Here is a 25,925-nt window from a genome sequence, read left to right on the forward strand (position 1 = left end):
CCTTCCTTCCTTCCTTCCTTCCTTCCTTTTGTTGTTGTTGTTTTTCGAAACAGGGTTTCTCTGTGTAGCCCTGGCTGTCCTGGAACTCACTCTGTAGACCAGGCTGGCCTCAAACTCAGAAATCTGCCTGCCTCTGCCTCCCAAGTGCTGGGATTAAAGTGTGTGCCACCACTGCCTGGCTGAGACTTAAGTTTTTTGAGACTAAGTTTCACTGCATGGCTCAGACCCTCCAACTTGTGATCTTCCTACTCCCGCCTCCCTTTCTGCTGAGATTACAGGTGTGCATCTAATATAATTCTTGATATTTTGTATTTTCACTTTCAGATCTGTCACCTCCTTGGTTGCTTATGATGCCCAGGGGTCACATCCCTGAGTTTCTTAGTAGTAGGAAGAACACAAGTTTTGGAACAAGCAGACAAATTCATAGTCAGCCCTACTACCTTTAGATTATGTAGACTATTGAATTGAGTTTTTTCTGACTCAGCTTCTTTATCTGTCAAATACAAGATTGCTCTGCACTTATGGTTAAAGAAGAAGATTCTTCTAGTGGAACTGGGGGAGATGGTGTCCAACACACCTGCTTTTTTCATTGAAGGCTGAGGTCATGTGAGATGCTAGCAGGGCCGGCACTAGAGTCAGTCTCCTGATCCCCAGTCTATGGATGGTTAGTTTCACTGGACTACCTGATATGACGGGATGTCTGGGCCAACTCCCTCCTGCCGAGGGCTAAGTGTTTTGTAGGAAGTCAGAAGACTTTAGGGGTGGGATTAGAGGTGTTCCCCTTCTGGGGAAGAGTGTAACCTCTGTTGTACCCCACACTTCCTGGCCTGTCATGGAGCTCTTCAAAGGCAGTCTCCTCAGAGCCTCATTCCCAGTAGGTACAGGCTGCTTTGACTTGGGATGGAATGTCTTCCTCTTTTGCTTTCCTTGAAGGAAGGGGGTGCTCCTAATCTGAAGCACTGCACAGTTGTTGTTGTTGTTGTGCCTTTGGAGGGATACTGATCTTTCCGCATGGTTGCGTTTTATTTTTTATTTTTATACTAGTCTTTTTATGACCATTAATACATATTTTGGGGACTGCTAACCAGCATTCATCAAAGCTTGAAAACAGAACATGGCTTTCAGGCTTAAGAGAAATCATTTTAATGTTCATGTAGCTTTGAAATTAATTATAGCTCAGGAATTCAGAGTGGTGTGAAATTATTTGAGAAGCTGAAATACTTCCTGATTAGAAACTCCTTTTTGTATCTAGATATTGAAGTCTAATAGATCTTTCCAGTTGCCTGAGGCCAGTATCCTGTTTCAATAGGCCTGGCATTGGTTGAGACCTATTCCTCTCCAGGTTTCATGCTGTTATATTTAGCACCTCAAAGCCCCCCCCCCAGCCCACCACGGTGAGAGACTGGTTATTAATGTTAGGAGTTTCTGTTATTTGAGGGGTGCCACCAAATGGCCACTGTGGCTGCTTGGTTAGCAATGATAATTATTTTCAGTTCAATCCACCAAACCTCTATTGGCTTGCATACAGTTATTTGACTGTTTTTCTAATCTACCTTGACCAGGACCAAACTTATCAAAACTATTTCTAGAGCATAGAGTTTTAATCTCTGTATTGAGTTAATTATTATGTTTGTGCATGTATAATGTGCATGTGGAGACTGGATGACAACTTGCAGGAATCAGTTCTACCACGTGGGTCTGGAGGACTGAACTCAGGTCACCAAGCTTAGCAGCTTGGTGAGCCATCTCCCAGGCCAGGAGTCCTGAGCAACACTTCTTAGAGGCCTAAGTCCTTTCTAAGTCCTTCCTGGGATAGGACTCAGTACTAGGTTGGCGAGTGCCAGGTGACAAAACAAACAAACAAACAAACACCCCCACGTTATCTACAGCTAGACCTGGCTCTGGCTCTGCACCCTGTGCCAGAATGCCTACATTTGTTTGGATTATGGTACAAAAGCTGCTGCTCTCATCTGCCCACCCCTACCTCCACAGCCAGGCTTTTTTCTTTCCTGATGTAGAAAAGTCTTTTCCTTAGAATCTGAGCTGCACCACAAGCAGTGCTTTAGTTTTCTCTGGAGACTTACTGGAAAGTGAGGCCGTAGGTGCCTGGAGAATCACCGCCCGGGGTTCTGACCAGGTGACTCTGCTGGCACCTCTGATGGCACACTTACCTCCATTCCCTTATTTCAACCCTGCCATGGGGTATCTTGTCTAAAGTGCTCCCCTTTTAGATCTAGCCAGGGATGAGCATTCTATGGCCAGCAGGCTAAATCTGGCCTGCTGCCTGCTTTTGTAGAGTTATATTGGAGCATGGCCATCTATTTGTTTACATACTGTCGGTGGCTGCTTTTGCGTGTCACAACAGCAACGTTGAGTGGTTGCAGCAGAGACTCTGTGGGCCACAAAGCTGAGAATATTGATTATCTGCTCTCTGAGAAAAACGTGCTGACCCCTGACCTAGGGCATCTCTTTGGCTTAGTGTCTTTTAGGTCATGCCCTTGGTGCTGATGGCATCCTCTAGCCACAGGCCAATGGGCACTGTACAGAGGTGACTTACGTGATTCTGCATAGGTGTATGTCACTGTATGAGTACTCCGTAGAGCTGTGCTGTAGCAGGGCTGCACCTGCACCCTTCTGTGTGCACTGGGCTCAGTAATGGGCTGCCTTTGTTTTTTTATTATTATTTTACAATAACTTTAAGTTCTACTGTGTATTTTGAGAATAGATTAAACTCTGACCTTTTATCTGCCCTGAAATGTTTTTTTTTATTATTATTTTTTTTATTTTTGGATTTGTTTCTGCCCCCCCCCCCCCCCAGACAGTGTTTCTCTGTATAGCTCTGGCTGTCCTGGAACTCACTCTGTAGCCCAGAAATGATTCTTAATAAATACTTAGATCAAGTTTGATGGTTTTCTGTTGCTATTGTTCTCTTTTTTTCTCCTGCTGGTGTACTGTTTCAGCCACACCCCTTTCATGAGCCACACCCCTTTCATGAGCCACACCCCTTTCATGAGGATTCCTTGGATCTTTTGCTCTTATCTCTGTTGAGAGTTGAGTCACACTTCCCTCTTCTCAAGGAGACCACCCTTGTATTTTTATTTAGTTATTTTTAATCTTTTTTAATCTTTGCATGTGTGTGGGTGTTTTGCCTGCATGTATGTTTGCATCCAATGTGTATGTATGGCCTATGGAAGCTGGAAAAGAATGAATGTCTGGTCCCCTGATCTGGAGTTACAGACAGTTGTCAGTTATCGTGTTGGCCCTGGGAATAGAACCCATGTCTTCAGGAAGAGCAGCCAGTGTTCTTAACCACTGAACAGTTGGTCTACATCAGTGGTTCTCAGTCGGCTCCTATATCAGTGGTTTTTAGCCTGTGGGCTGTGACCCCCTTTGGAGGTTGCAATATCAGGTATCATGAATATTAGATATTTACATTAATAACACTACCATAACAGTTCTTAACAGTAGCAAAATTGCAGATATGAAGTAGCAATGAAATAATTTTATAGTTGGGGATCACAACAACATAAGGAACTGTATTAAAAGGTTGCAGCCTTAGGAAAGTGGAAAAACACTGCCCTATCTCTTTTTCTTTAAATCAGAACTGTATATTTTTCTGTCCATTCATATTCTTGTTTTATCCTTCCCATTCCATATCTGGACCACAAAGAAAATCTCTGAGTCTCTTTAATATGTAAAATTAATATTGTATTTGTGTTTATGTTCCTGTACATGAATTGCTTGTCTATGAAATTATAAGTTCCTCTGAAAATGCTTATTTTATGGAAAAGAAGTATTTTTCTTCTAGTAGCTTATGCAGTGTTTGGTAGCACCTTATGAGTACCTGTTGACTAATTGACAGCTCTTCTTCATCAAAGGTCTTTCAGCATTTGATTCATCCTCTGATGGGTGTGAGCCTGGCATTGCAGAGTCATGTGAGGGAGCTAGCAGCATTGCTTCGGATGAAGGACCTTGAGATCCAGGCCTACCAGGAGAGTGGGGCTGTGCTGAGCCGAAGTAAGAAGACATTCTTAGAGGACTGGGTGGGGTCCAATAGTCTTAGAAAAGGGGAATATAATTTGTATTAAGGGTACTTCTGGAGTTGGAGGTATGGATGAGTTGGGGGCGTATTTGCTTAGCATACACCAATTCCTGGCTTTGAAACTTAGAACTACATAAGTGGGAGTGTTGACATAGCATATAATCACAGCTCAAGAGGTAGTGGCACTCAAGTAGAGGCAGGACATTATCCTTGGTGACACAGCAAGCTCAAAGCTAGTCTAGGGTACATTAGACCTTGTTTCAAACAAAACAGAGCAGAACCTCTAAACAATAAAATTTTCTCTTCCCAGATAGAAACTAACAGCTGGACACTTGATACTAGATGTCCCCTCGGTCTGCCTTAGGTACCTGGCTGGGGCCCTTGTGTCCAGTAAAAGCCACAACCACATCCAGACATGTCCTAAGCAGTGATGAAGAAAGACTTTGGAAAGGGGCCAACAACTCTTCAAAATTATATTAGCAAAACATGGACTCCAGAGCCGAGAAGTAAATCTAGTTTTAGAATAAAAAAAGGTTCTATGCATTCTTTGTCTTTGTGACGGGCAATCTTCTAGAGCAAATGCTACTGCTGAACCATTGTTGCTAATTGCCCCAGTCTTCTCCTTTTGTTTATCCACACACCCTCAACCCTTCTCTTGAGGGCCTAGGGCACTGTGGACGTCAGGTCTCTGACTTCCTTCCTAGAAGTCCTGGGCCCCACTCTGCTATCTTCTGATCAGGGTGAAGCTCATCTGTAGGCTCACGTTCCTTTCTCTATCTCTTCTTAATTACAGGTCGATTGAAGACAGAGCCATTTGAAGAAAATTCTTTCTTGGAACAGTTTATGGTAGAGGTAGGGTATTTGTTATTTCCTTTCTCCTTCTATAAATTTGGGCAGAGTGCCTGGGTGGCAACCTGCATTGTGGGCGTTAGGTGGCTTGTGTGGTTGGAAAGCCCTTTGCCTGAAAAAGTTGCTTGTGGAAAGTTTGATGAAGTTCGAGATGTGTGTAGAGAAGTTGGGGGAAGAGTGAAGAAGGTGAAAGTAGGCTTTTCCTACTTAACCTCTCTGTTAAGGTACCATGTGGGTGTCATTTAGAGTTCTGTAGCCTTGGGAAGATTGGTTGGCCAGTGTTCACTTCTGCTTGCTGAGATCTGGATTAGTAGAAGGGTGGTCATTTGTTGTCTGGTGCCTTTAGCATCTAGCAATAGAGGAAGGTGTAAAAAGCTCAGAGCTACCATTTGGGGACTGTCTTGTGGGCACAGCAGGCTGTGGAAAATCACAGTGTTTATACAAAGGGCCTGGCACAGGGATGAATGGGGAGTAGATAATTGTGGCCTGTCGGCAGCTTCTGCCCAGGTCTCTCTTCTAAGGACTGAGCTTGGCCAAAAGGAATATTCACTGGGTGCCAGACAGTGGGAGTATTAATAATAGTGACCTTTGATAATACTAGTCAATATTGGTCTTTCCTTTCTCAACTCTTCTGAAGCTTGTTGGTTATGTGGGTAGTACCGTAGTATTGCTGCTTCATTTTAAAACTATACATGTTAGTTACCCACACTACTACTTTAGGATTGAAACAGACAATGCCTTTATAATCCTATGTAATGGATTGTTCATATTTCTGTCTTGCCATCTAGACTAATTATAAGCTTTTCATGGACAAAGTCTATGTCTCATACTTTTCCTTAATGGGAAAGTTAGCATTTTTCCCCTCAGAGGGGCATAAAGTACGTGTGCTTGATTGAGAACCTTCTGTTCTGCCTTTGAACATTGGCTGAGCTCTCAGATCCAGACTCTTAAGAAAAACCTTGAGCTGGGTGCTTGCTTTCCAGTGTCCTTGCACTGGAAAACTAATGTTCTGCAAGAGGAGTCACACATGCAAAGTCTTGAAGCTTAGTAGGAGTTAGCTTAACAGATGTTGTATTTATCATAGTGTGCATGTGTAAATGGTGAACGTGAGTGGGAGCACACATGTGGCACAACTCTCAGGAGCTGACTCTCCCCTTCAGCGTGCTGTCCTGGGATTATGTGGCAAGTGTTTCCGTCCAGTGAGCCGTGTTGCTGGCCCCAGGTGTTAACCTTATGGGAGAAAAAGAGATAATATTAAACAGAATTTGTAAGAGAGTCTCTAGGCCACTTTTCCTCCAGTGGCTTCTTTTCTCTATTAAGCTGAGCATGGGGAGAGTAGTGTAGTCCAGGGGAGGTTAATGATGTGCTAGTTCCCTGCCTCAGAGACTCAGGGAAGCAGTGCAATGCTAATTCTCCTGCCTCACACCTCTCCAGCTCAGCTCCTACGCATTTTACTCTATATGCTTTCTGTGTTAGCAATGTGGAATGTCTTTTAATTTTCTCAAGTGTTATTTTCCTTTGCTTCTATCTTCACATGCATTCTTTCCTTGTCAAGAGTGTCCAGTGCCTTCTCCTTATCCACCCTGAACACGTCTGTTCATCTTTTTAAGCAGTAGGCGCAGATTCTGGGAGACCTTTCGAGACCTTCCTTGTAAGGGTAATCCTTCCCTGCTGCTAAAGTGCTATGGCTTAGATTTCTACTTTACAGCTTGCTGTCTCTATGCCAGAGAGACTGTGGCTCTCTTCTCTACCAACCCCTGCGCCTGTCTGAGAGCAAGGACTGGAAGAACGTACTTCTATATCCTTCACACTGAGGGCAGTGGCTAGAAGAAGTAAGACCTCAGGCTTTTGAATGACTATTTTGATATATTTGTGCAAAAGGGATTTTGTGAAAATTGTGGCAGTGTGTCTCACAGATGCTGTATTGCTTATTAGAATTGTATTTGAGGATGCCTGTTATTCTCAAGGTTTATTTTTACAGAGTGGAGCAAATCACTTCCCTCAAAACAGCTATTACCTCATTTGTAAAATTGAAGACTTATCATTTTAATGCTGTCATGGAAGAGAGAGCCCTGTAGAATGGTATGAGAAAGGAGGTAGAATCAGGTGCCACCCTAGGAAGGGTGTTGTGTGTGTGTAAAAATAAAAGCTGCCCAGGTAAGCACATTCCTGGAATTCTAGTTCTTGGGAAACTAAGGTAAGGAGGATCAGGAGTTGGAGGCAAGTTTGGGCCATATTGTGGGTTTAAGGCCAGTTCTGGCTACACAGGTAGGAATAATCATTAACAAAATAATAATAAGGGCTAGAGAGATGGCTCAGCAGTTAGAGCACTGGCTGCACTTCCAGAGGTCCTGAGTTCAATTCCCAGCAACCACATGGTGGCTCACAATCATCTGTGATAGGATCCGATGCCCTCTTCTGGTGTGTCTGAAGACAGCTACAGTATATTCATATATACAAAATAAATAAATACATCTTTAAAAAAATTAAAGAAGGGTCAGAGAGACGGATCAGTGGGTAAAGGCACTTACTGTCACACCTGATGACCTGCGTTCAAACCCAGGACCTACATGGTTGTAGGAGAGTACCAACTCCTTCAAACTGTCCTGCGACCCCCCCCACACAGAGAGAGAGAGAGAGAGAGAGAGAGAGAGAAGAGAGAGAGAGAAGAGAGAGAGAGAGAGAGAAGAGAGAGAGAGAAGAGAGAGAGAGAGAGAAAGAAAACCAAATAAATGAATACAGTTAAAAAAAAACAGAAGGCTACAGCTTCCTGTCTTCCAAATCTTTTCCTTTTGTTTTTTTAGGTTTATGAGACTTGGCTGGGCTCCACTCAGCTCCCAGAGGACCAGAGTTATTAGAGTAGTTGGTTCCAAAACAATGCCTGAGTCAGATGAGTGACTCATGGCTATAACATTCTAGTCATAAAGAGGCTGAGGCAGGAAGATTACCATGAGTTTTAGGCCATGAGTGTGTGTTTCTGTGTGTGTGTGTGTGTGTCTATCTGTCTGTATGATGTGTGTGTGTGTGTGTCTGTGTGTGTGTCTCTTTGTATGGTGTGTGTCTGTCTGTATGGTGTATGTGTGAGTGTCTGTCTGTATGGTGTGTGTGTCTGTCTGTTTACCTGTCTGTCTGTATGGTGTGTGTGTGTCTGTCTGTCTGTATGGTGTGTGTGTGTATCTGTCTGTATGGTGTATGTGTGTGTGCCTGTCTGTATGGTGTGTGTGTGTCTGTCTGTCTGTCTGTCTGTTTGTATGGTGTGTGTGTGTGCATCTGTCTGTCTGCATGGTGTGTGTGGTGTATGTGTGTGTCTGTCTATCTATATGGTGTATATATATGTGTGTCTGTAGTGTGTGTATGTGTGTGTGTGTGTGTATGTGTGTGTGTGTAGTTCAGAGTACTTGAGGGAGTCAGCTCTCTTCTACCATGTATGTTCTGAGGATCAAGGCCATCAGGGTTGGTGGCCTTTTGCTCTCTGAGCTATCTCACCATTCTCAGATTTCTATTTTGAAGATAAGGAAACTGAGCCCCAGTGGTTAAGAGCTGAAGTCTGTGTGCTCAAGGCTCTCTCCATCTCTCCCTAGTATACCTCTCCTATCTAACTGGCCGTACACTCCGGTGAGGGCAGCCACGAATGCTTGGGTAATGAGAATCCTTGGGACCTCCGGGGCGCCTGTGCTATCTTCAGAATGTCTCACGTAGCTGCTAGAACTGGAAGGTTGGTCCTGGGACTGTAGAGTTACAGTATCTTTTCAGTTACTGTGCTTGCCAGGGGTCCTATAAACAGGACATAAAAGGGTCAGGAGGTCATCCAAGACTGGATTGAAAGGATGTGCCATCAAAATAAGCAGCATGGAATAGAAAATAAACAAACCAGGGAGACAGTTTGGGATGAACAGGCAAGGAGGCCAGGCCAGTGTCACAGGGCCATGCGGTCAGTGCCTGGGGCTACTTCTATTCCCATTGGAAATCCTGTTAGGCAAGGGGCCATAGACACATAGAGCACAGGGCCAGGAGGGCATAGAGAGTTCTAGGATGCTGAAGTTAGAGAAGATATTTAACCACTGAACAGGGGTTACTTCCTCATATTTGATCTTTTTACTTTACTTCTTCCTTTAAGAAACTCTGCCTTAGCCAGGTGCACACCTTTAGTTAGCCCAGTACTCGGGAGGGAGAAGCAGACAGGTCACTGCAAATTCAAGGCCAACCTGGTCTACATGGCAAGTTCCAGGCTAGATAGGACTACATAGAGACCCTGTCTCAAACAAACAAACAAACAAACAAACAAACAAACTACAATAAAATAAAGAGCCTCTAACTTTTCACTTTCAGACAACATATGGATACTAATTGCTAGTGACCCAGCTAAAGGGGAAATTTGCTATATAGAGCAGCTTGATCTTGAACTCGTAGAGATCTACCTGCTTCTGCCTGCTAAGTTCTGGGGCTAAAGGTGTGCACCTGGTTAAGTCAGAGTTTCTTAAGGGAAGAAGTAAAGCAAAAAGATCAAATATAAGGAAGTAACCTCTGTGTAATGGTTAAATCTATAACTTTGGCATTCTAGAACTTTCCTAGGATTGATGATAGTATGGTGTCCATTAGCGTGATCCTTACATAGGCTAAGATTCCCATAGATAGCACTGCTAAAGTAAGGCTGAGAGGCCTCTTTAAGAGTGGAAGAGAAGCTGAGGAATTGGGGACTGTTACACATGGCAGGATGACTGTATTAAGGATGAGGATGGGCTAGTGAAGCCCCTACAGGCTGTTCTGTTGAAGGAGTTCCTTTCCCTGGCCCTGCCCATGCCTTTCTTTCCCCATCTGGTTGCTATCAGGCTGTGTGGCTGCTGGCGGGCTCTTTATTTATTTATCCCAGTGTAATGGGGTGAGGAGGGAGCTGGCCTGAGGTTGGCTTTCTGAGGCCATGCCACTGAGCCACAGGCGGTTAGCAGCATGGGTGTGTGAGTCATGGGGCTGCATGCTGCTCAAACCAGACTGGGCCAGGCTCAGGGACAGCAGGCAGCCCAAAATAGAGCCCCGCCCTCTGCAGCTGGCAACCTCTGGCTAGGAATCGGCCCTTCACACCAAAACCTGGCCTTGATGTTGGCTTTCTCTGGGTGGGGGCCCTTAACATAGATAGGGATTTTGTAGCTCTTGTCTCAGACTTTACACAAGGATAGCCAGCACACCAACATTCCCTATTGCTGTACTTTGAATGTCTTAGAACACTTAAATAATCTCCTTGGTATAGTATGCTAGCTAAGAAGTTTGGGGACGATACTTGACATTGGTCTGACTTAGTAACCTAAATGTAACCATAGCTGTAGTCTAGTTCTCACTCATTTTTTTGGTATTGTTTTCTCTCACCCTGATCAGTCTTCCCAGCTCTGTATAGGTTTTACCCTTTTGTGGGCCTTGTCTTTCCTTCCGTCAGCCTGCTCTTCTTTCAGACATAATAGGCCATGGTGTTATTCCTACAACTCTCTGCAGACAGTTTGTAATATGGAATGATCCAGATATCAAGATGGAGGCAGGGAAAATTGAGTTGGCCAATCCTTCACTATTTAGATTTTTCCTGTATGGTGCTTGGTAAGTCCTTTTCCTTACTTTGTTTTTCTTTTGAGACAGTCTCATTGAGAGGCCAAATTGGCCTCAAACTCATGATCCTCTTCTCCTAGATTCTCAAGGGTTGGAATTACAGAGATGTGCCAGGATGCCACAGTCTTTCTTAGTAAGGTTTCTACAGCACAGCCAGTCCTCTCTTTCCCACGACATCACTGTTGGATTCTTCTCACAAGCCTGTGCCACTCACTGCATGGCTGAACTGTTGGACTGCTCTGGGAGCCAGTCCACCATTTTATCTCCCCTCACTGCCCTTCATCTCAGCTAGCCCAGAGCCCCAGCACGCCCTGACAGCTGGGAGTGCTGGTACGTGGTGTAGTCTGAACACTCAGAAGGCCAAGGCAGGAGGGTGACAGCGTTCGAAGTCATCCTGGGCTTTAGTGAGCTTAAAACCAGTTTAAACTACTCAGTAAGACCCAGTCTCAAAAACAGAAAACAAAGCAAAAAGCCTACAGAACTCCTAAAACAAGTGCAAACAAACAACAAACCAATAAATATTTTGGTGAGGGGATATTATAGACATTTTTACATTCAGTATTTCCTAAATTGAATTCTTACTCTTACATACCAAGTTGCTTACATACCAAGTTTCTAAGAACCCAACACCTTCTTATTTAAGTTAATTAAATTAAACCTCACTTAACTGAGCCAAAAACCTTGGAGTTACCCTTGGTTTTTATCTTCCTACATCCTATATCTAGTCCCTCAGAAAGTGCTATTGGCTCTACCTGAAAGAAAGGAACCATAATCTCTCTGTGGTTATCACTGCCCTGAGCTACCGGCATCATAACTGCACTTAAGAAATGGCCTCCCTACTGGCATCTGTTGCAACCTCAGGAATCTAGGAGCACTTAGCTGGTCAGTTCTAGCTCAGAATTTCTCATGAAGTGGCTAGTTACCCCCATAACCATCAATACCGCTATTGCACCAGTGGATACGGCTTATGGGGAGGTTGGTATTATATAGAATGCAGGGTCTAGTACTAGTTAAAACCACGGATGTCTTCTCTTCCCCTGCAGCCTGTATAGTGCCTTCAAACACTATGTGTACTAGCCAGCAGGGAACCAGTTTTCTGATCAGTTTAAGGTTGATTTCTTTATGTCTTGCATCCAAAGAGAGTGGAGTTTCTTCAGTAATTTAGTCTTATAATTTAGAAATATAACAGTAATGTGGTTTTACAGTATAGTTATGGCGAACAACCCAAAGTGAAGGCAATAACCTGTGTTCTTCTGGATGCCTCTGGGGCTTCCCTAACCATTGACTTCTAGGGTGTATCCATGCCTTGTTCTGAGATTTGTATTTCATAATCTTTATCTTTTGGGAGCAGTATTGTCCATCCAGAAAAGGCATTTCTGTTCAAATTAGCGTGTAAGCTAATGGATTTTCATATATCCTTGGGTTGAAATAAGGCAGATATGGTGAAACATGACTTTAATCCCAGAACTCAGAAGTTAAAGGCAAGTGGATCTCTGTGAATTTGAGCCAGGCTAGTCTACAAGGTGATTTCCAGACAGCCAAGGCTATATAGTGAAACTCTATCTCAAGACCTCCAAAAAGAAAAAAGAAAAAAGAAAAAGGGACCTTTAGAAATTGAAGCTTATATTGAAAAAGACCCATAGACACAGATTTGAGAATCTTCTGACGAGGAGCAGTGTTCAACATCACGAGGCTGGCTTCATCACTTGCTGAGGAAAGCATGGGGAGAAAGGCAAGGGCTGGGTGACGGGGACTTGGGGACTTCATAATTGGATGGAACAGGAATCTGTGAAGGAAACTTTAGGGATGAAGAAAGCCAGGATAGAGTGGCAGATAGCCAAGAAAGGAGAACTAGAAATTTCCTCTTATATAAAATATGCAGTGTGTATGTGTGTATCTACTAGACCCCATACTGCTTCCTCATCTAAGCCATAACCTTAAATTTGTCTCAGTTATGTTCCTATTGCTGTGAAGAGGCATCATGATTAAGGCAAAATATAGGAGAAAGAGTTTATTGCGAGCTTACAGTTTCAGAGGTGAGTCTGACCACTGTGATAGGGAGGATAGCAGCAGGTAGGCAGGCATGGCACTGGGACACTGAGCACTGAAGCTTGTATCTTGGGACACAATCATAATGTAGAAAGAATCAAGTGAGAGTGGGGTGGGCTTTCCAAACTCAAAGCCGACTCCATAGCGATACGCTTACTCTAACAAGGCCGTGCTTCCCAACAGTTCCATCAGCTAAGGACCAAACGTTCAGACATAGGAGCATGTGGGAGCCATTCTCAGTTAAACCCACCACAGAATCCTTACAACAAACCCAGGCACAGCTGCTGTCTTCATGATAAAGCAGAATAGAGTGTCAGAGGGAAGTGATTTGCTTAAAAGGTCATTAAGCTGATTTACCTTTGTCTTGAATCAGATCTGTGCTGTTGTCATCACCAGAGAGGATGGATGAGCTTCAGTGTCACGTGTAGGAAGGAGACCATGAGAATGACTGACTGACAAAGAACAGATATTAGGAAATGTGTAACCCTGGACAGACTCTGCAAACTGTCGGAAGTTCAAGAAGGATCAATAAATAATACCAAGGAGATAATTAATATAGATCTATTGTCAGATAAGTTTTACAACAAATAAGAAATGAAAGAACCAGAAGAGTGGGTTAGCTAATATAAAATGGGGAGGGTCATGCATTTGAAGGCAAAGGGGAAAGGAGGAAAGCAGGAATGTATTCTGGCAGAAGGAAAGGGGAGATGTGGGGGCATCAGTCTGTGGGGCTGCCTTGGGATGTACAGAGGGCATGAAGCGACAGGTGGTAGTTTGAACGTAGATGCCTAGTTTTATGCTGACTTTCAGCGTCTTTCCCCCCAAGAAATGCAGTATTTTCATTCAAGAATTTAAAACTCTTTTCCAAGGGCATCCACTTCATCCTTCATTAAAAAGAGAGACAAGAGGGTCTCCTCATAGTAGTACAGGGAAAAAAAAAAAGAGGGTCAAATGATTTTGTGTGTGTGTGTGTGTGTGTGTTAGAAACAGTGGAAAGGACAGAATTTAGAGTCTGAGTGCTAGTCTTCCTTTTCTGAACTCTTATAACATATTGGATTTTCTTGTGTTGCTGATGCTGCTGTTACAAAAATTTCCATATTGTTTCCCAAGTGTTTTCTGATGGGAAAGAGATAGCATCAGGCACACGAGGCAGCTGCTCACACTGCAGCTGCATGCAGGATGCAGAGATGGATACTGGCGTTCAACTGATTCTCTCCTTTTTACTCACCCCATAGCCCAGCCTATGGTGTCGTGCAGCTCTAATTTAGGGTGGGTCTTCCTTCCTCAAACTAGACACTCTGTCACATCCACACACCTATAAGTGTATCTTCTAGGTGACTCTAGATCTTGTCAAGGGGATAGTCAATATTATCTATCACATGATGGTTTAAGGGAATCCTTTAAGAGCTCATTTGGTCCAGTTAATTTTACGCTTAAAGTGTGAGAAATTTGATGTTGTATATTGACGTCTTCGATCTTTACTTCAAGAACCCTTTCCAATCCATTACAGGTAAAGGAAGGAATGGGGCAGCACATGGAGATGTAGATTTAAAGAAGAAATAATTACAGCCTGGTTACATGACTAGCCAGGTAAAGATACTAAGTCTGAACACCAGAGTTTGATTCCTAAGACCCACACAGAGGAAGGAGAGAACCTGCTTTCACAAGGTGTTCTTTGCCCTCCATATGTGGCATACATGTGCCTCCACACATCTAGATATATACAAATAAATGTAATTTTAAAAATTAAAAAGAACAAAGGAACAGTTAGTTATCTAGTTGCAGTGGTTTATGGCTATAATTCTTGCAATTGGGGATGGACTGAGGCAGGAGGATTACCATGTGTTTGAGGCTTGCCTTGGCTACATTGTGAGACCCTGTCTCAAAGAACAAAATTAACTAACTAAAGAAAGAACAGTTAGTGGAAACTGCAGTATTCCTTTGAGAGGCTACAGGGAGAGCAGAGTGAAATTGTTTAATTTAATGTTCTTATATACAATTTAAGAAAAACATTTCATGATGTCTGTGGGTATGTAGTAACAGAAAAGATAAACCAAAGAATAACTATGTATCTAGCATTTTGGGAGAGATTGATACACTGTCAACAACACATTTTTTGCTCATACAATGTATGAGAACTCCCTCTAAAGCTGTTTGCTACTTTTTACCTTTTCTGGTTTTAACAAGTAGCTTTCTTAGTGTGTATCCAACTTCCCAGGGAAAACAACCCCTGAAGATGTTTCAGTTACTGGAAGAGTATAACTTCCAAGTAGTAACTGATAAATTGGTTTTAAATGTCTTCATTCCTAAGTGAACTAACAAAAACCAGGTTAAAGATGTTAGACTTTTCTGTGCTGACTAGGCTGGTGGGCCAGTGAAGTCCTGGGACCAGCCTGTCCCTGTTTACTCTGTGCACGGGTTAGGGAGTGCACCTGGCCTTTGTATGGGAGATGGAGATTCTAACTCAGCTCCTCATGCTTACACAGAAAGTGTTCTTACCCACGGACTCATCTCACCCCCAGGAAAGCCTTCCAACCCACACAGTCTTTCCTCCCCACTCCTGCTCTCCCTTATCACTTCCTTTTTATCTTCAGTGGAAGCCTGCTCCCTCAGGTGTCCTGAACTCATGGACTGGAGGGCAGGTTCTGTGACCAGAACTGCTTAGGCTTACCTTCCTTTCTCATCTGTACTGTCGTCAGAAATTTGGGGTTGGCGTACCTTTATAGTTACCAGATGATACCAGGGAGGACAGGGTCCCCTCTTGGTGTTCTTGGTCTCATTAATAAAGGAATTTAAGAAAGCTCAAATAGAAGCTTGAGGACATTTTTTTTGGAGTTTAAAAGAAAACCACAGGGCAGGCAAGCTAAATCTGTGTAATGCCTGGAGGAGGGAAATGGAGGAGAGCAGGAGAAAAGCCATGTGGTGGCAAAGGGTAAGGAGCCCACTGTGCTAGGGAAGCTCCCAGCGTTAGAGAAAGCGTGCTTAGAAAAGAGATAGAAAGAGAAAGAAGGAGGATGTAAGCAGCTTGTCTACAGTTATGTAAAAGACATAATTCTGGGAAAGAAAAATACATTATTTTCCACCTATCTCATTAGCATGGCTGAAGGGGAACCCACACACCTAAATGTAGTCCCATCTCCCCAAGGGGTAGTTCCTCTTGGTTAGGTGGTTGACATGCCCAACTCCATCCATGCTAGAGAGTCTATTCTGTTGACCATAATGTTCTCATAATGAGTATCTTTACTGCTTCTGTGTCAAGTGTGTGTGTGTGTGTGTCTGTGTGTGTGTCTGTGTGTGTTTATGTGCACAAATCTTTGTGGAGGAGCCAGAGGTCAACATTTGAGTGTTTTTTTTTTTTTTTTTTTTGGTTGTTGTTTTTTTTGTTTTTTTGTTTTTTGTTTTTTTCGAGACAGAGTTTCTCTCTATAGCCCTGGCTGTCCTGGAACTCACTCTGTAGTCCAGGCTGGCCTCGAACTCAGAAATTCGCCTGCCTCTGCCTCCCAAGTGCTGGGATTAAAGGCGTGCACCACCACCGCCCGGCCATTTGAGTGTTTTTACCAACCATTCTCCCCCTTGCTTAAAAATTCATCCAGACTGGCCAGCCAGCTCACTTGCCCTGTGTTGGGACTTTAAGCATGTGCGGCTCCTGTGGGTTTTTTACATGGGTGCTAGGGATCAAACTCTGGCCCTCGTGCTGGCACAAGTGAGCACTTTGCCAACTGAGCCATCTCCATAGCACCCCCTGCTCCTTTTGGGTCCTCTATTTTTTCACTACTAACACTGAAAATGGGAGAGGGTGTTCCTCTAATTGTATCTTGAGTTTAAAAGTGTCACAAATGTTTGGAGATTGGTTTTTAGATGCTGTGTCCTTCTTCAAGGAAGGATGCATTCAGTTATACAACTTTCATTGAACCTCACATATACAGTGAGAAATTTTCCCTCACTTCTGGGGCTTTGCCTATCTAGAGAGGCCCTGAATAGTAAGTGAGCGGTGTAGAGGTTCCAACTAGGCAAGGACCCTCTCTTAACCCGCAGCTGCCTTTCTGTAACTGGATTGGCCAGAGAACATCTGTGGCCATTTGCTTTCTGTTGTTTTCTTGTGGACAGTTTAGGATCTAGAGTTTTTAATTCTCCCTGGTCCTAGAGAGCTCTAATGACCAGAGAATGTTCTAGCTGTATTGACTTCTCAGAACCACCCAGGTGGAGCAGCAGCACTCGGTAGACCAGGAGCCCGACTCTCCTAAACCCTTCCTGAGGCTGGACGCCTGACTCACATGGCCATCGTACTCCTCTATCAGGGCTCCCGAGCCGGTGCTCAGCTTGTCCTCACATGTAAATATAGGCCTCGCTCGGTATAGAAAGGGACAGAGTCTATGGATTGCTTCTTTTCTATACTCCCTTTCATGAGGCAAGCTAATGAGATGCATATCGTTAAAGGTATGATGTTTTGTGGGATGAAGTCTTTTAAACTGGATGTGCCTGGCTTAGTTATGGCAAATATTTACAAAAAAAAAAAGGGGACATACCATATAAAATTAGAGTTCTGAAAATAGCACTGAGAGAGGGAGGAAAAAAAAAAAAACCAGGACAGAAAATACAGGCCAGTCTGTTTGGGGAAAAGGGGAAAAGATAAAATGAGAGAAGCGCCGGCAGTAAAAACAGCATCTTAGTAAACAGACTATAAAAAAAAATTGTGACCTGCTTTCTGGCAACCCTGGCGGCTGTTGAGCGGGTGAAGGTGGCAGAGCTGGCGTCTGTGTGGACACACGGTGCCCGGGGCGCATGGCTCCCCTGGCCTCGCAGGGCGTTAAATTTAGCCACATAATGATGGGCCTGAGTAGCTGCCTCTTGTTGACCACACCATAATTACTGCTTTGCTTTATGAATTTTATTTTGCTTATTCTGTTTCCTCCTTCTTTGGCACAAAAGAGGCCTGAAGTGGGGGAGTCCCGCCCCCACACCCCTCCCCTTACTGGACAAACGAGTCTTCACAGAAACTTGGGCTCTTGGGCCATCAGAGTATAGAGTAAGAACCATTGATTAATCAGGGGGGAGACGGGGGTTGCTGGCCTCCAGGGGTTTTTAACTCCGTGGCCCTGATTCTCAGGTCCTGTCCTGCAGTCTTTGACCTTAGGTAGAACTTTCATGTGAGTCTGCAATGTCAAGACTTACTCTGTTTGCACCTTCAAGAGTGAGAATCTCCCAGGTGTTGTTGGATGATTTTTAGTGTTTGGTCCTAAGCCTTCTCCCAGCCACCTTCCTCCAGTTAAATCCTTGGAAGCTTGGAAGATTTGACAGCACTCTGCATCATTAAAAAGTACAGCTGGGCATAGTAGTGCACACCTTCAATCCTAGCAATTGGGAGACAGAGGCAAGTGGATGTGAGTTTGATACCAGCTTGGTAAGATCAGTTCCAGGTCAGCTGGGACTAGGTAGAGGCCCCCTCCAGAACCAAACCAGAAAAAACAGGTGCACTGTTTTGCACACTTTGGTTATAGTGATAACAGAACTTTTAGCATATTGGTGACTCTTTGATAACATAAAACATGTGTAGGAGGCTGGGTAGAGAGCTCAGCAGGCCAACTCACGAGGACCTGAGCTTGCAGTCGTTCATTTATTCATGTGTGGGAGGTGGGGAAAGGGTGCGCATGTGGGGGAGAGAGGACAACTTGAGAGTGTTCGATCTCTCCTTCACCGTGGGAACTTCAAACTCAGGCCATGAAGCTTGGCAGCAGGCACCTTTACTGCCTGAAATATCTCGTTGGCCTGGGATCTGGGTTTTTATCCTTAGCAGCCATGTAAAACACCAGGTGTGGTAACTCGTGTCTAACCCCAACTCTCAGGAGGGCAAAGGCAGGTGGATCCTCAGAGCTCAGCCAGCCTAGCCAATGTGAGCTTCAGGTTCACCGAGAGAACCTCTCTCAAAAACCTGAGATAGAAAGTTAGAGCTGGGCGGTGGTGGCGCACGACTGTAATCCCAGCACCCTGGGAGGTAGAGTCACGTGGATTTCTGAGTTTGAGGCCAGCCTGGTCTACAGAGTTAGTTCCAGGACAGCCAGGGCTATACAGAGAAACCCTGTCTCAAAAAAAAAGCAAATCTAACCCCCACCCCCCCAAAAAAGAAAGTTAGTGAGATGGCTCAGTGGGTAAAGTTGCCTGCTGCCACGCCTGCTGACTAGAGTTTGATCCCTGACCAAAACCGACACAGTGGGAGAAGAACATTGACTACAGAAAGCTGTTCCCCATGTATGACACACACACACACCCTAAATTTAAACATTTAAAAAAGAATACAGTGGAGAACAGCAGGGGAATGCACCTGGTATAGACCTCTGTTTCCCACATGCACATTAACTTGAGTTTTTGAACACCTATTCACATATGAACACATAGATACACATGCATACACACACAAATGTGTGCTCAGAATATTTTGGTGGTGCTTCAGATGTTCTTCTTGGACTTGGATAGGTGCTGCTTGGGATTTAGTTTGCTAGAACATTCCATGGTCATTATCAGTGAGGTATGCTAAGCCTTAGTTTACCGCCAGCCCAGAGAATGGGCCAGAATCTTTGGCCTGAAACCAAAAGTGCAGTACTGGGGGGAGAACTTAGTCTGTAAGTGTATTAGGAGAGTTGTATGGATGAGGCACTGGGTCACTGGGGGTGAAGTTCTTGACTGTGACCTAGGCTGCCATCTACCTATGTCCCCAGAGTGGCCCTGCAACTGAGGAAGTGGTGGAAAAGGAAGGGCAAACAGGGGTTGTGGTCAGGGTGCTGGCTTATCCGTCACTGGCCAAGACTGTCCTATTTGTGTGTTGGTTGGGTGGGGGGTGTTGCGCTCTGCTAAAGCCAGGCACGGACGTGTCAAGGAAAAGCTTCGTGCAGCTCTTGTTTTCTCAAAACAAAGGAAGCTCCTTGCATTGCTGGAAGTCGCGTGCTTGAGTACTGAGTTTGTTATTGCCTGATAACCTGGCCACCAATTCCTGCCCTCCTCTTCACCCCATACAGCCAGTGATTTAGTGGGAACAGCTTCCTGTCCCTACCCAAGGCAGCAGGTTCATTCTCTTGACCCCAGAAAGAGAGAAGAGAGGAATTATCTTCCTACCCCAGGACCTATTGGTGTCTTCCATTGAGACCTTCAGCAAGTGCTTTTCAAAATAATTTGCATTGCACATAAGTTATAGACAACAAGAGCCACGGGGCTTGTACAAGTTCAGCTGAGCCAAGCCGTTGTATAGATACTGTTTGTTGAGATGAGTCCTCTGAACACACGTTTGGGTGTCGCCACAATGCCAGCGTGTTATAGACGTGTTTGAAGGCTTGTGTTCAGTCTCTCTAACTCTCTTATCAAGCCTCAGTATAAGTTATGGGTTGGCACCAGTTGCCTGCTCTTACCACTCATATTTATTTAAGAAGGGGATCTTTCTGTGCTGCCCAGGTTGCCTTTGCATCCCCGGCCCTCCCTTCAGTCTCCTGAGTAGATGACTAGGATCAGAGGTGCAAGCCACAGCACCCAGGCTCTGCTCTTGCTTGAAATAGCATCACCCTAGAATTGAGACTTTGTACATCTGGGTGTGGTGAATTAGGCTTGAGAGACTGATGAAAGAAGATCACAGCAAATTTGAGGTCCACCTAACAAGATCCAGGGCAAGCAGATCTCCATAAGGAGACCCTGTTTCAGAAAACCAAAATCAACCCAATGAAAGAATATTGAGTGGAAAGTAGAATCCATCCCCGTGGATCTGTCAGCCTGGTGATCAGACCCGAGGTAAGGGTGGTTTCTTTCTTTTCCAAGGCTTGTTTTGTGTAGTTTTTTTTTTTTTTTAAATAGGATCTACTATGAAGCCCTGAATAGCCTAGTACTTACTATATAGCCCAGGATGACCTTGAACTTGTGACAATCCTTCTGCCTCAACTTTCTGAGTGCTTGGATTACAGGCATGAGCCACCCTGGAAAAAAGACTTCTGGCTCAGTGGCTGAGAGCACTTGCTGCTCTTGCAGAAGACCCAGGTTCAATTCTCAGTACCTAGATGGTAGCTCATAACCAGCTATAAACAGTTCTAGCAGATCTGACGCCCTCTTCTGGCCTCCTCTGTCTTTGAATACATAACATATGGAGAGAAATTGGTCATACAGATAAAATCAAAATAAATAAATCTTTACTGGATGTGGTGGTTCATACCTTTAATTCCAGCACTGGGAGGCAGAGGGAGGCAGAGGGAGGCAGATCTTTGTGAGTTCCAGGCCAGCCTGGTCTACAGAGCTGATCCCAGGGCAGCTAAGGCTACATAAAGGAGTCCTGTTTCAAGGCTGGAGAGATGGCTGAGCAGTTAAGAACACAGACTGCTCTTCTAGAGGTCCTGAGTTCAATTCCCAGCAACCACATAGTGGCTCACAGCCATCTGTAATGGGATCAGATGTCCTCTTCTGGTGTCTCTAAAGAGAGCAATGGTGAACTCACATAAAATAAATAAATAACTTTAAAAAAAAAAAAAGAGTTTGCTTGGTACATGCTTTTAATCCCAGTACTTGGGAGTCAGAGGCAGGTAGATTTCTGTGTTCGAGGCCAGCCTGGTCTACGGAGTGAGTTCCAGTACAGTCACGGCTATACAGAGAAATCCTGTCTCAGGGGAAAAAAAAGTCCTGTTTTAAAATCAAATCAAATCAAACAAAAAGAAAACAGAAAGAAAGATAAATAAGAATTTCTAGGACATTTGGCTATTAGAAGTGTGGAGCCTCAGTTGCTAGTCATGCTAAAGGGCTCTGACATGAGGCAGAAGGGTGAATTAAAGATTTCTTCCTCAATGCCAAGGTTCTGAGATTCTAAGGTTAAATGGTATAAGCAAGAGATAAGTTAAGGACTGTGGTGATTTTTCCGGTAGGGCATTGATTCTAAGCCTTAAACTGCAATGTAGGCAACTTAATGAGGTAGAGAGAAAGGGAAGGAGTGGAGGCTTTCATTTGGTTTATTTTCTAGTCGGCCATTATCAGCTAGATATGAGGTCTTTCTTACCCAGATTGATCACATGTTTGGCCAGCATTATCTTAGTCCTCTGTTAGAGGGTCACCAAATTGTTTCTAGAGGTTGAGGGATCTAGGATTGAGGAGAGAAGTAAATATTGACGGAGTTGGTGGGACTCAGGTGAGAGATAAGAATTGAGCTTTGGATTAGAAATGTGGATTATTGGCAGGGTCACTTGACAGCCCTATTTGGAGGATGGTGATGGTGAGGAAATAGTCAAGAAAAGAGGCTGAGAGCCCAGGTCAACAGGACAGCTAGGGGGAAGGCATCAGCCACACAATCAAAGGCTTTTCCTTGTTGGGTGTGGGCGGCAATAAGGGGGCCATGAGGGAGCCTGTTTGGAAAGTAAACCAAGCATTTAAAGGACAAGAGAGTCTAATGAAGAAAGAGGTGGGAACTGCTGAATTCCTCTGTTGCTAAAGGATGAAAAGAAATAAGCAGACCAAGCCCAATCTCTGTTTCTTCCCTAATACCCATTAGCTCTGGAGATCCACAATCAGGAAAGGAACCGGGGAGAAGCTATTCACCAAAGGGAATCTCGAAAGGTTGGTGGCTTTCTATTACCCTTAAGATAAAGTGCAAATTCCCTAATCTGCCAAAGTCCCTTTATTAACCAATTTTACCTCTACTTTTATCTCCATTCTTATGCTAGCTAGGCCACATCCACACCTACACATCTTCACTTTTAATCACTGTGAGCTGCTGTCAGTTTCTGAACCCATTCTTTTCTGTGGGTGTGGAGAATTGAACCCAGGTCCTCTGGAAGACCAGCCAGTCCTCTTAACTGCTGAGCCATCTCTCCAGCTCATCCATTGTTTTCTTATCTATAGTTTTTAGCATGTGGGGTTTTTCCTTGTAATACTGCCAGAGGCACACACACAACAGCAACAAACATTTTTAGTTCTGTTTTGCTATGTGAAGCAAATGATCTACCACTGAGCTACATCCTTTGCTTCTCTTCATATTTGGATTTTACTTCCTTTGAGGGCGCGTCCTCTGGTCTTCTCCATTCTGCCTCCCTTATGGACTCGACATTCACCTTCACTTTATAAGCCTTCTCAACAGTACTGCAACTACCATCTTTTATGGCCTCCTTCCCTAGGGACATTGCATATTGTTTAATTAGACTGATTCATTGAAAGTTTTTTTATTTCATCTCCTTTCTCTTCTGCCCTTTCATCCCATCCTTCCCACCCTTCTTCTCCCCTCCCCTCCCCTCCCTTTCCTTCCCTTCCTCTTCTCTCTTTTTTCTTGACAGGGTCTTACTTGTAATCTAGTGCTAGGATTACAGGCATACATTACCCCTACCAGCAGCTGCAGTGTGTTCGAAGGACTTTTGTCTTTATGATGTTATAACTATCTGGTGAAATAGGCAGGCTCCACTGAGTACAATCAACACAAGCGTTTGATTACCTACTTAGATAAAAAAAGAATAAAAATAAACTGGTGTAGTGGTGCCCGCCTTTGATCCCAGCACTGTGAAGGCTGAGGCAGGAAAATCTCTGAGTTCAAAGACAGCCTTGTCTACATAACATGTTCAAGGACAGCCAGGGGTACATAGTGAAACCTTGCCTCAAAATAAATAAAAATAAGGTACCAATTTACATAGTTATTGTTTTGTGTTAAGTCCACTAAGACATTTAAGGCTGAGGAGATATGATTTGGTTATGATTAGGTTTGGCTCAGAGAAATAGAGTGAATTGAAGTCTCATAAGTCACTGTGGTGTAGACCTCATCCCATGACTTTCTAGTACAACTCTTTCCCTACAATCCCACATTATTTCTGAGACTCTGTCCTAATGCAATGTATTTGATGAGAAAGCACTACTGTATCTCATTGTAAACCTTCCAGTTGAAGTGTAGGTTCTGAAGTGAAAGGAACATGGGTAAGCAAGAATTATTCCCACACAGAAGGTCAAGGAAAATGTTAGAAGTGTGCAGCATGGGAATGAGCTGAGAGTAGATTGGAAGCCTCCTCTACCCTGGAGAAGGGTCTGAGACACACTGACATTTTCAGCTGTCAAATGCTTTACTTGGGGCTAAGAATAGACTGGCCAAGTGGGGTGAAAACAGAAATGGGGGTGGGCATATATTGGGCAGCTATCTTCCAAGACTATTAATTCTTTAATCCCTAAACAAGTAAGGTAAAAGACCTATAATATAATCAGTTTGTAATCAGCCAGGAGGGATACCTGTCAGCTCTTTTTATCCCTCAGCTTGGGAACTGAGTGATAGGTATTATCATCCAATTCAGTGGGGAACCTAGTCTGTAGGGAGAGCTCACGTAGGACCAGGTTCAGAATTTATATGTCTTGCCTTTGAGCAGAGAAGAGGGTGGCCTTACAGGGTCAGTAGATTCTAGCCTTCAGGACCAGACACTCTCTGTCCTGCTGTTTCCCAAGTGTCTCCTGGGGAGTAATTCAAGGCCAAGGTGACAGTGGGTTTGGAGCCTAGATGAAAGGATTTCAGGGACCACAAGACAAGATCCCTTGTGTGGTGGCCGCTGGAGAGAGGAGGGAGTGTGTGAGGGTCAGTGACGCAATTACCCTGGCTTGCAGGCAAGGAGGAGGAGAAGGCTCGCAGTGTGTCTCCTTATAAAGAGGGCTTCACCACATGAAGCAGGGGGTGAAGGTGATCCCACTGTGAGTCACCCAGGAAGGGACGCCGTGTGCCCGGAGCCCAGAAGGGAGGATCTGTGGATTTCCCACTCTTCCTTCTATGATCTTGTGCGTAGTCTGGGTTGTTTCAGTCCAGCCAGTTACACTGCTCCCCTCCTGCCTCTAACCACCCCATGGACTATTCTTGATATGTCTGGGTTTTGAATCTGTCAATTTGTTCTTGAGTTCTGGTTGTTTTATTTTGTTTTCTACTGAAATTTGGAATCTATTGATTTCAGGAAACCCAAACCATAACTAATTGTGTTTGTCTTTGAGAAGATGGCCTGGTGGCTCTTTGCCAAGCACAGGCCTGGCTCTTAGATTGTGTTTGCTTTTCTCCTTATCTTCAGCCAAGGCAGGTATCACATCCTGGACTGGAATCTGGAGGGATTTTAGGGTGCCCCAGATCCAACTGCTGCTCACTTGATGGCAGCTATAGTCTGTCCTTTATTGAGGTTTGGGACTGTAGAGAGCTCTGGGGAGTTTCCCTGTAATCAGCCAGCCACCAGCCCCACACTGCCTTGTAATAAAGCAACTCTATATTTGTTCTGTTTATAGTCTCCTCTGTAATAATGCCACAGCCCTCACTTCTCTTTCTCTTTAGGGAGATTTTCTGGGTAATAGAAAATTCTGAAATGTTAAAAGAGGAATATAGACTCAGAAGACATTTTTATCTAGACTGTCTTCATCTGGAAAGGTTCCCAGGAAAGGCAGGCAGTCTGTGCCTTGAGGAAGCAGTGTGCTGCGGTGAGCATGCTTGTGCCCACATGTATATACATGTGTATGTTTATATATTTATATGTATACTGTGTATGTGCCATGTGCACTTGCATACATGTATCTGGTGGTCCTGAGGATGTATGTGTGAAGACAGGCCCTGGGGAGAAGCTGTGGCTGTGTGCTGGGGCTGGAGCAGATGTGGGGTACAGCACCCTCGTGAAGAGCGTAAGTGGTATAGGAGAGGAGTGAGCACAATAACGGGCAGGTTTCAGAACTGTTAGCCATGTTGAGCAGTGCAGTTTAGGTCCAGAATAGACTCTTTCACAACCATCCTTCCACTCATTCTTACAATGACACTCCTTTCCTCTGTCTCCCAGCCTTTTGGGCCAAGGCCCAGTGATTTTGCTAGTGTTCCATTCTTCTTGCCTTTCCTCACCTCACTTGCAGCTCGTCAGAGAGAAGCCAGAGACACACTGTTGAGGAAAGGGTCTGTGTTGTGAGTTGTGTTCATGCTGTTCCTTCTCCCACAGTAGAGGCTCGGCATTCAGATTTAACCTGGATGGCCGACACTGAGAACTGTTGTTGTCAGGTTATTACTAACAATTCTGATTCTGCCCATTCCCCCCCACCCCCAGATTCTATAAATACTTTATTATATGGCACTAATAAAACTTCAAGTATTTCTTTTTATTAGAACCACATAATATGGTAATTGTGTGACAGAACACAGCTCCCATGAGCAGCCCCCACCTTCCTAGGTGTGGCCTCTCAGCACCTCAGCTTGGGTTAGGTCCATAGGCCCCTCTGTTCCTGAGTGTGTATGAAGGGGGCTGGGTTGGTGCTTTCAGACAGAACTAAGGGGTCAAGGCCTTTGAGCAAGATTGGCCTAGAGGAGAAGAGATACTTTATAAGTTTTCATAGTAGTTTGTCCTCGAGTGTGAGGGTAGCAAGAATTTCTTCATTTAGCATTAAGTCTAACTAGCACAGAGGC

The 25,925-nt window shown here is 44.3% G+C and overlaps 1 protein-coding gene across 5 annotated transcripts in view; it reads left to right on the forward strand.

Moving 5' to 3' along the window:
- The window catches only part of Nhej1 (non-homologous end joining factor 1), a 90,517-nt gene that overhangs the window by 10,626 nt on the left and 53,966 nt on the right, over positions 1–25,925 (forward strand). For all 5 annotated transcript variants that reach the window (XM_052192929.1, XM_052192928.1, XM_052192932.1 and 2 more), the window contains 2 exons: positions 3,879–4,017; positions 4,836–4,894. In XM_052192929.1, coding sequence (XP_052048889.1) covers positions 3,879–4,017; positions 4,836–4,894 — 198 coding nt within the window. The remainder of the gene's footprint in view (positions 1–3,878; positions 4,018–4,835; positions 4,895–25,925) is intronic.

This window comes from Apodemus sylvaticus, chromosome 9 (genome assembly GCF_947179515.1).
Source record: "Apodemus sylvaticus chromosome 9, mApoSyl1.1, whole genome shotgun sequence".
Taxonomy (NCBI): domain Eukaryota; kingdom Metazoa; phylum Chordata; class Mammalia; order Rodentia; family Muridae; genus Apodemus; species Apodemus sylvaticus.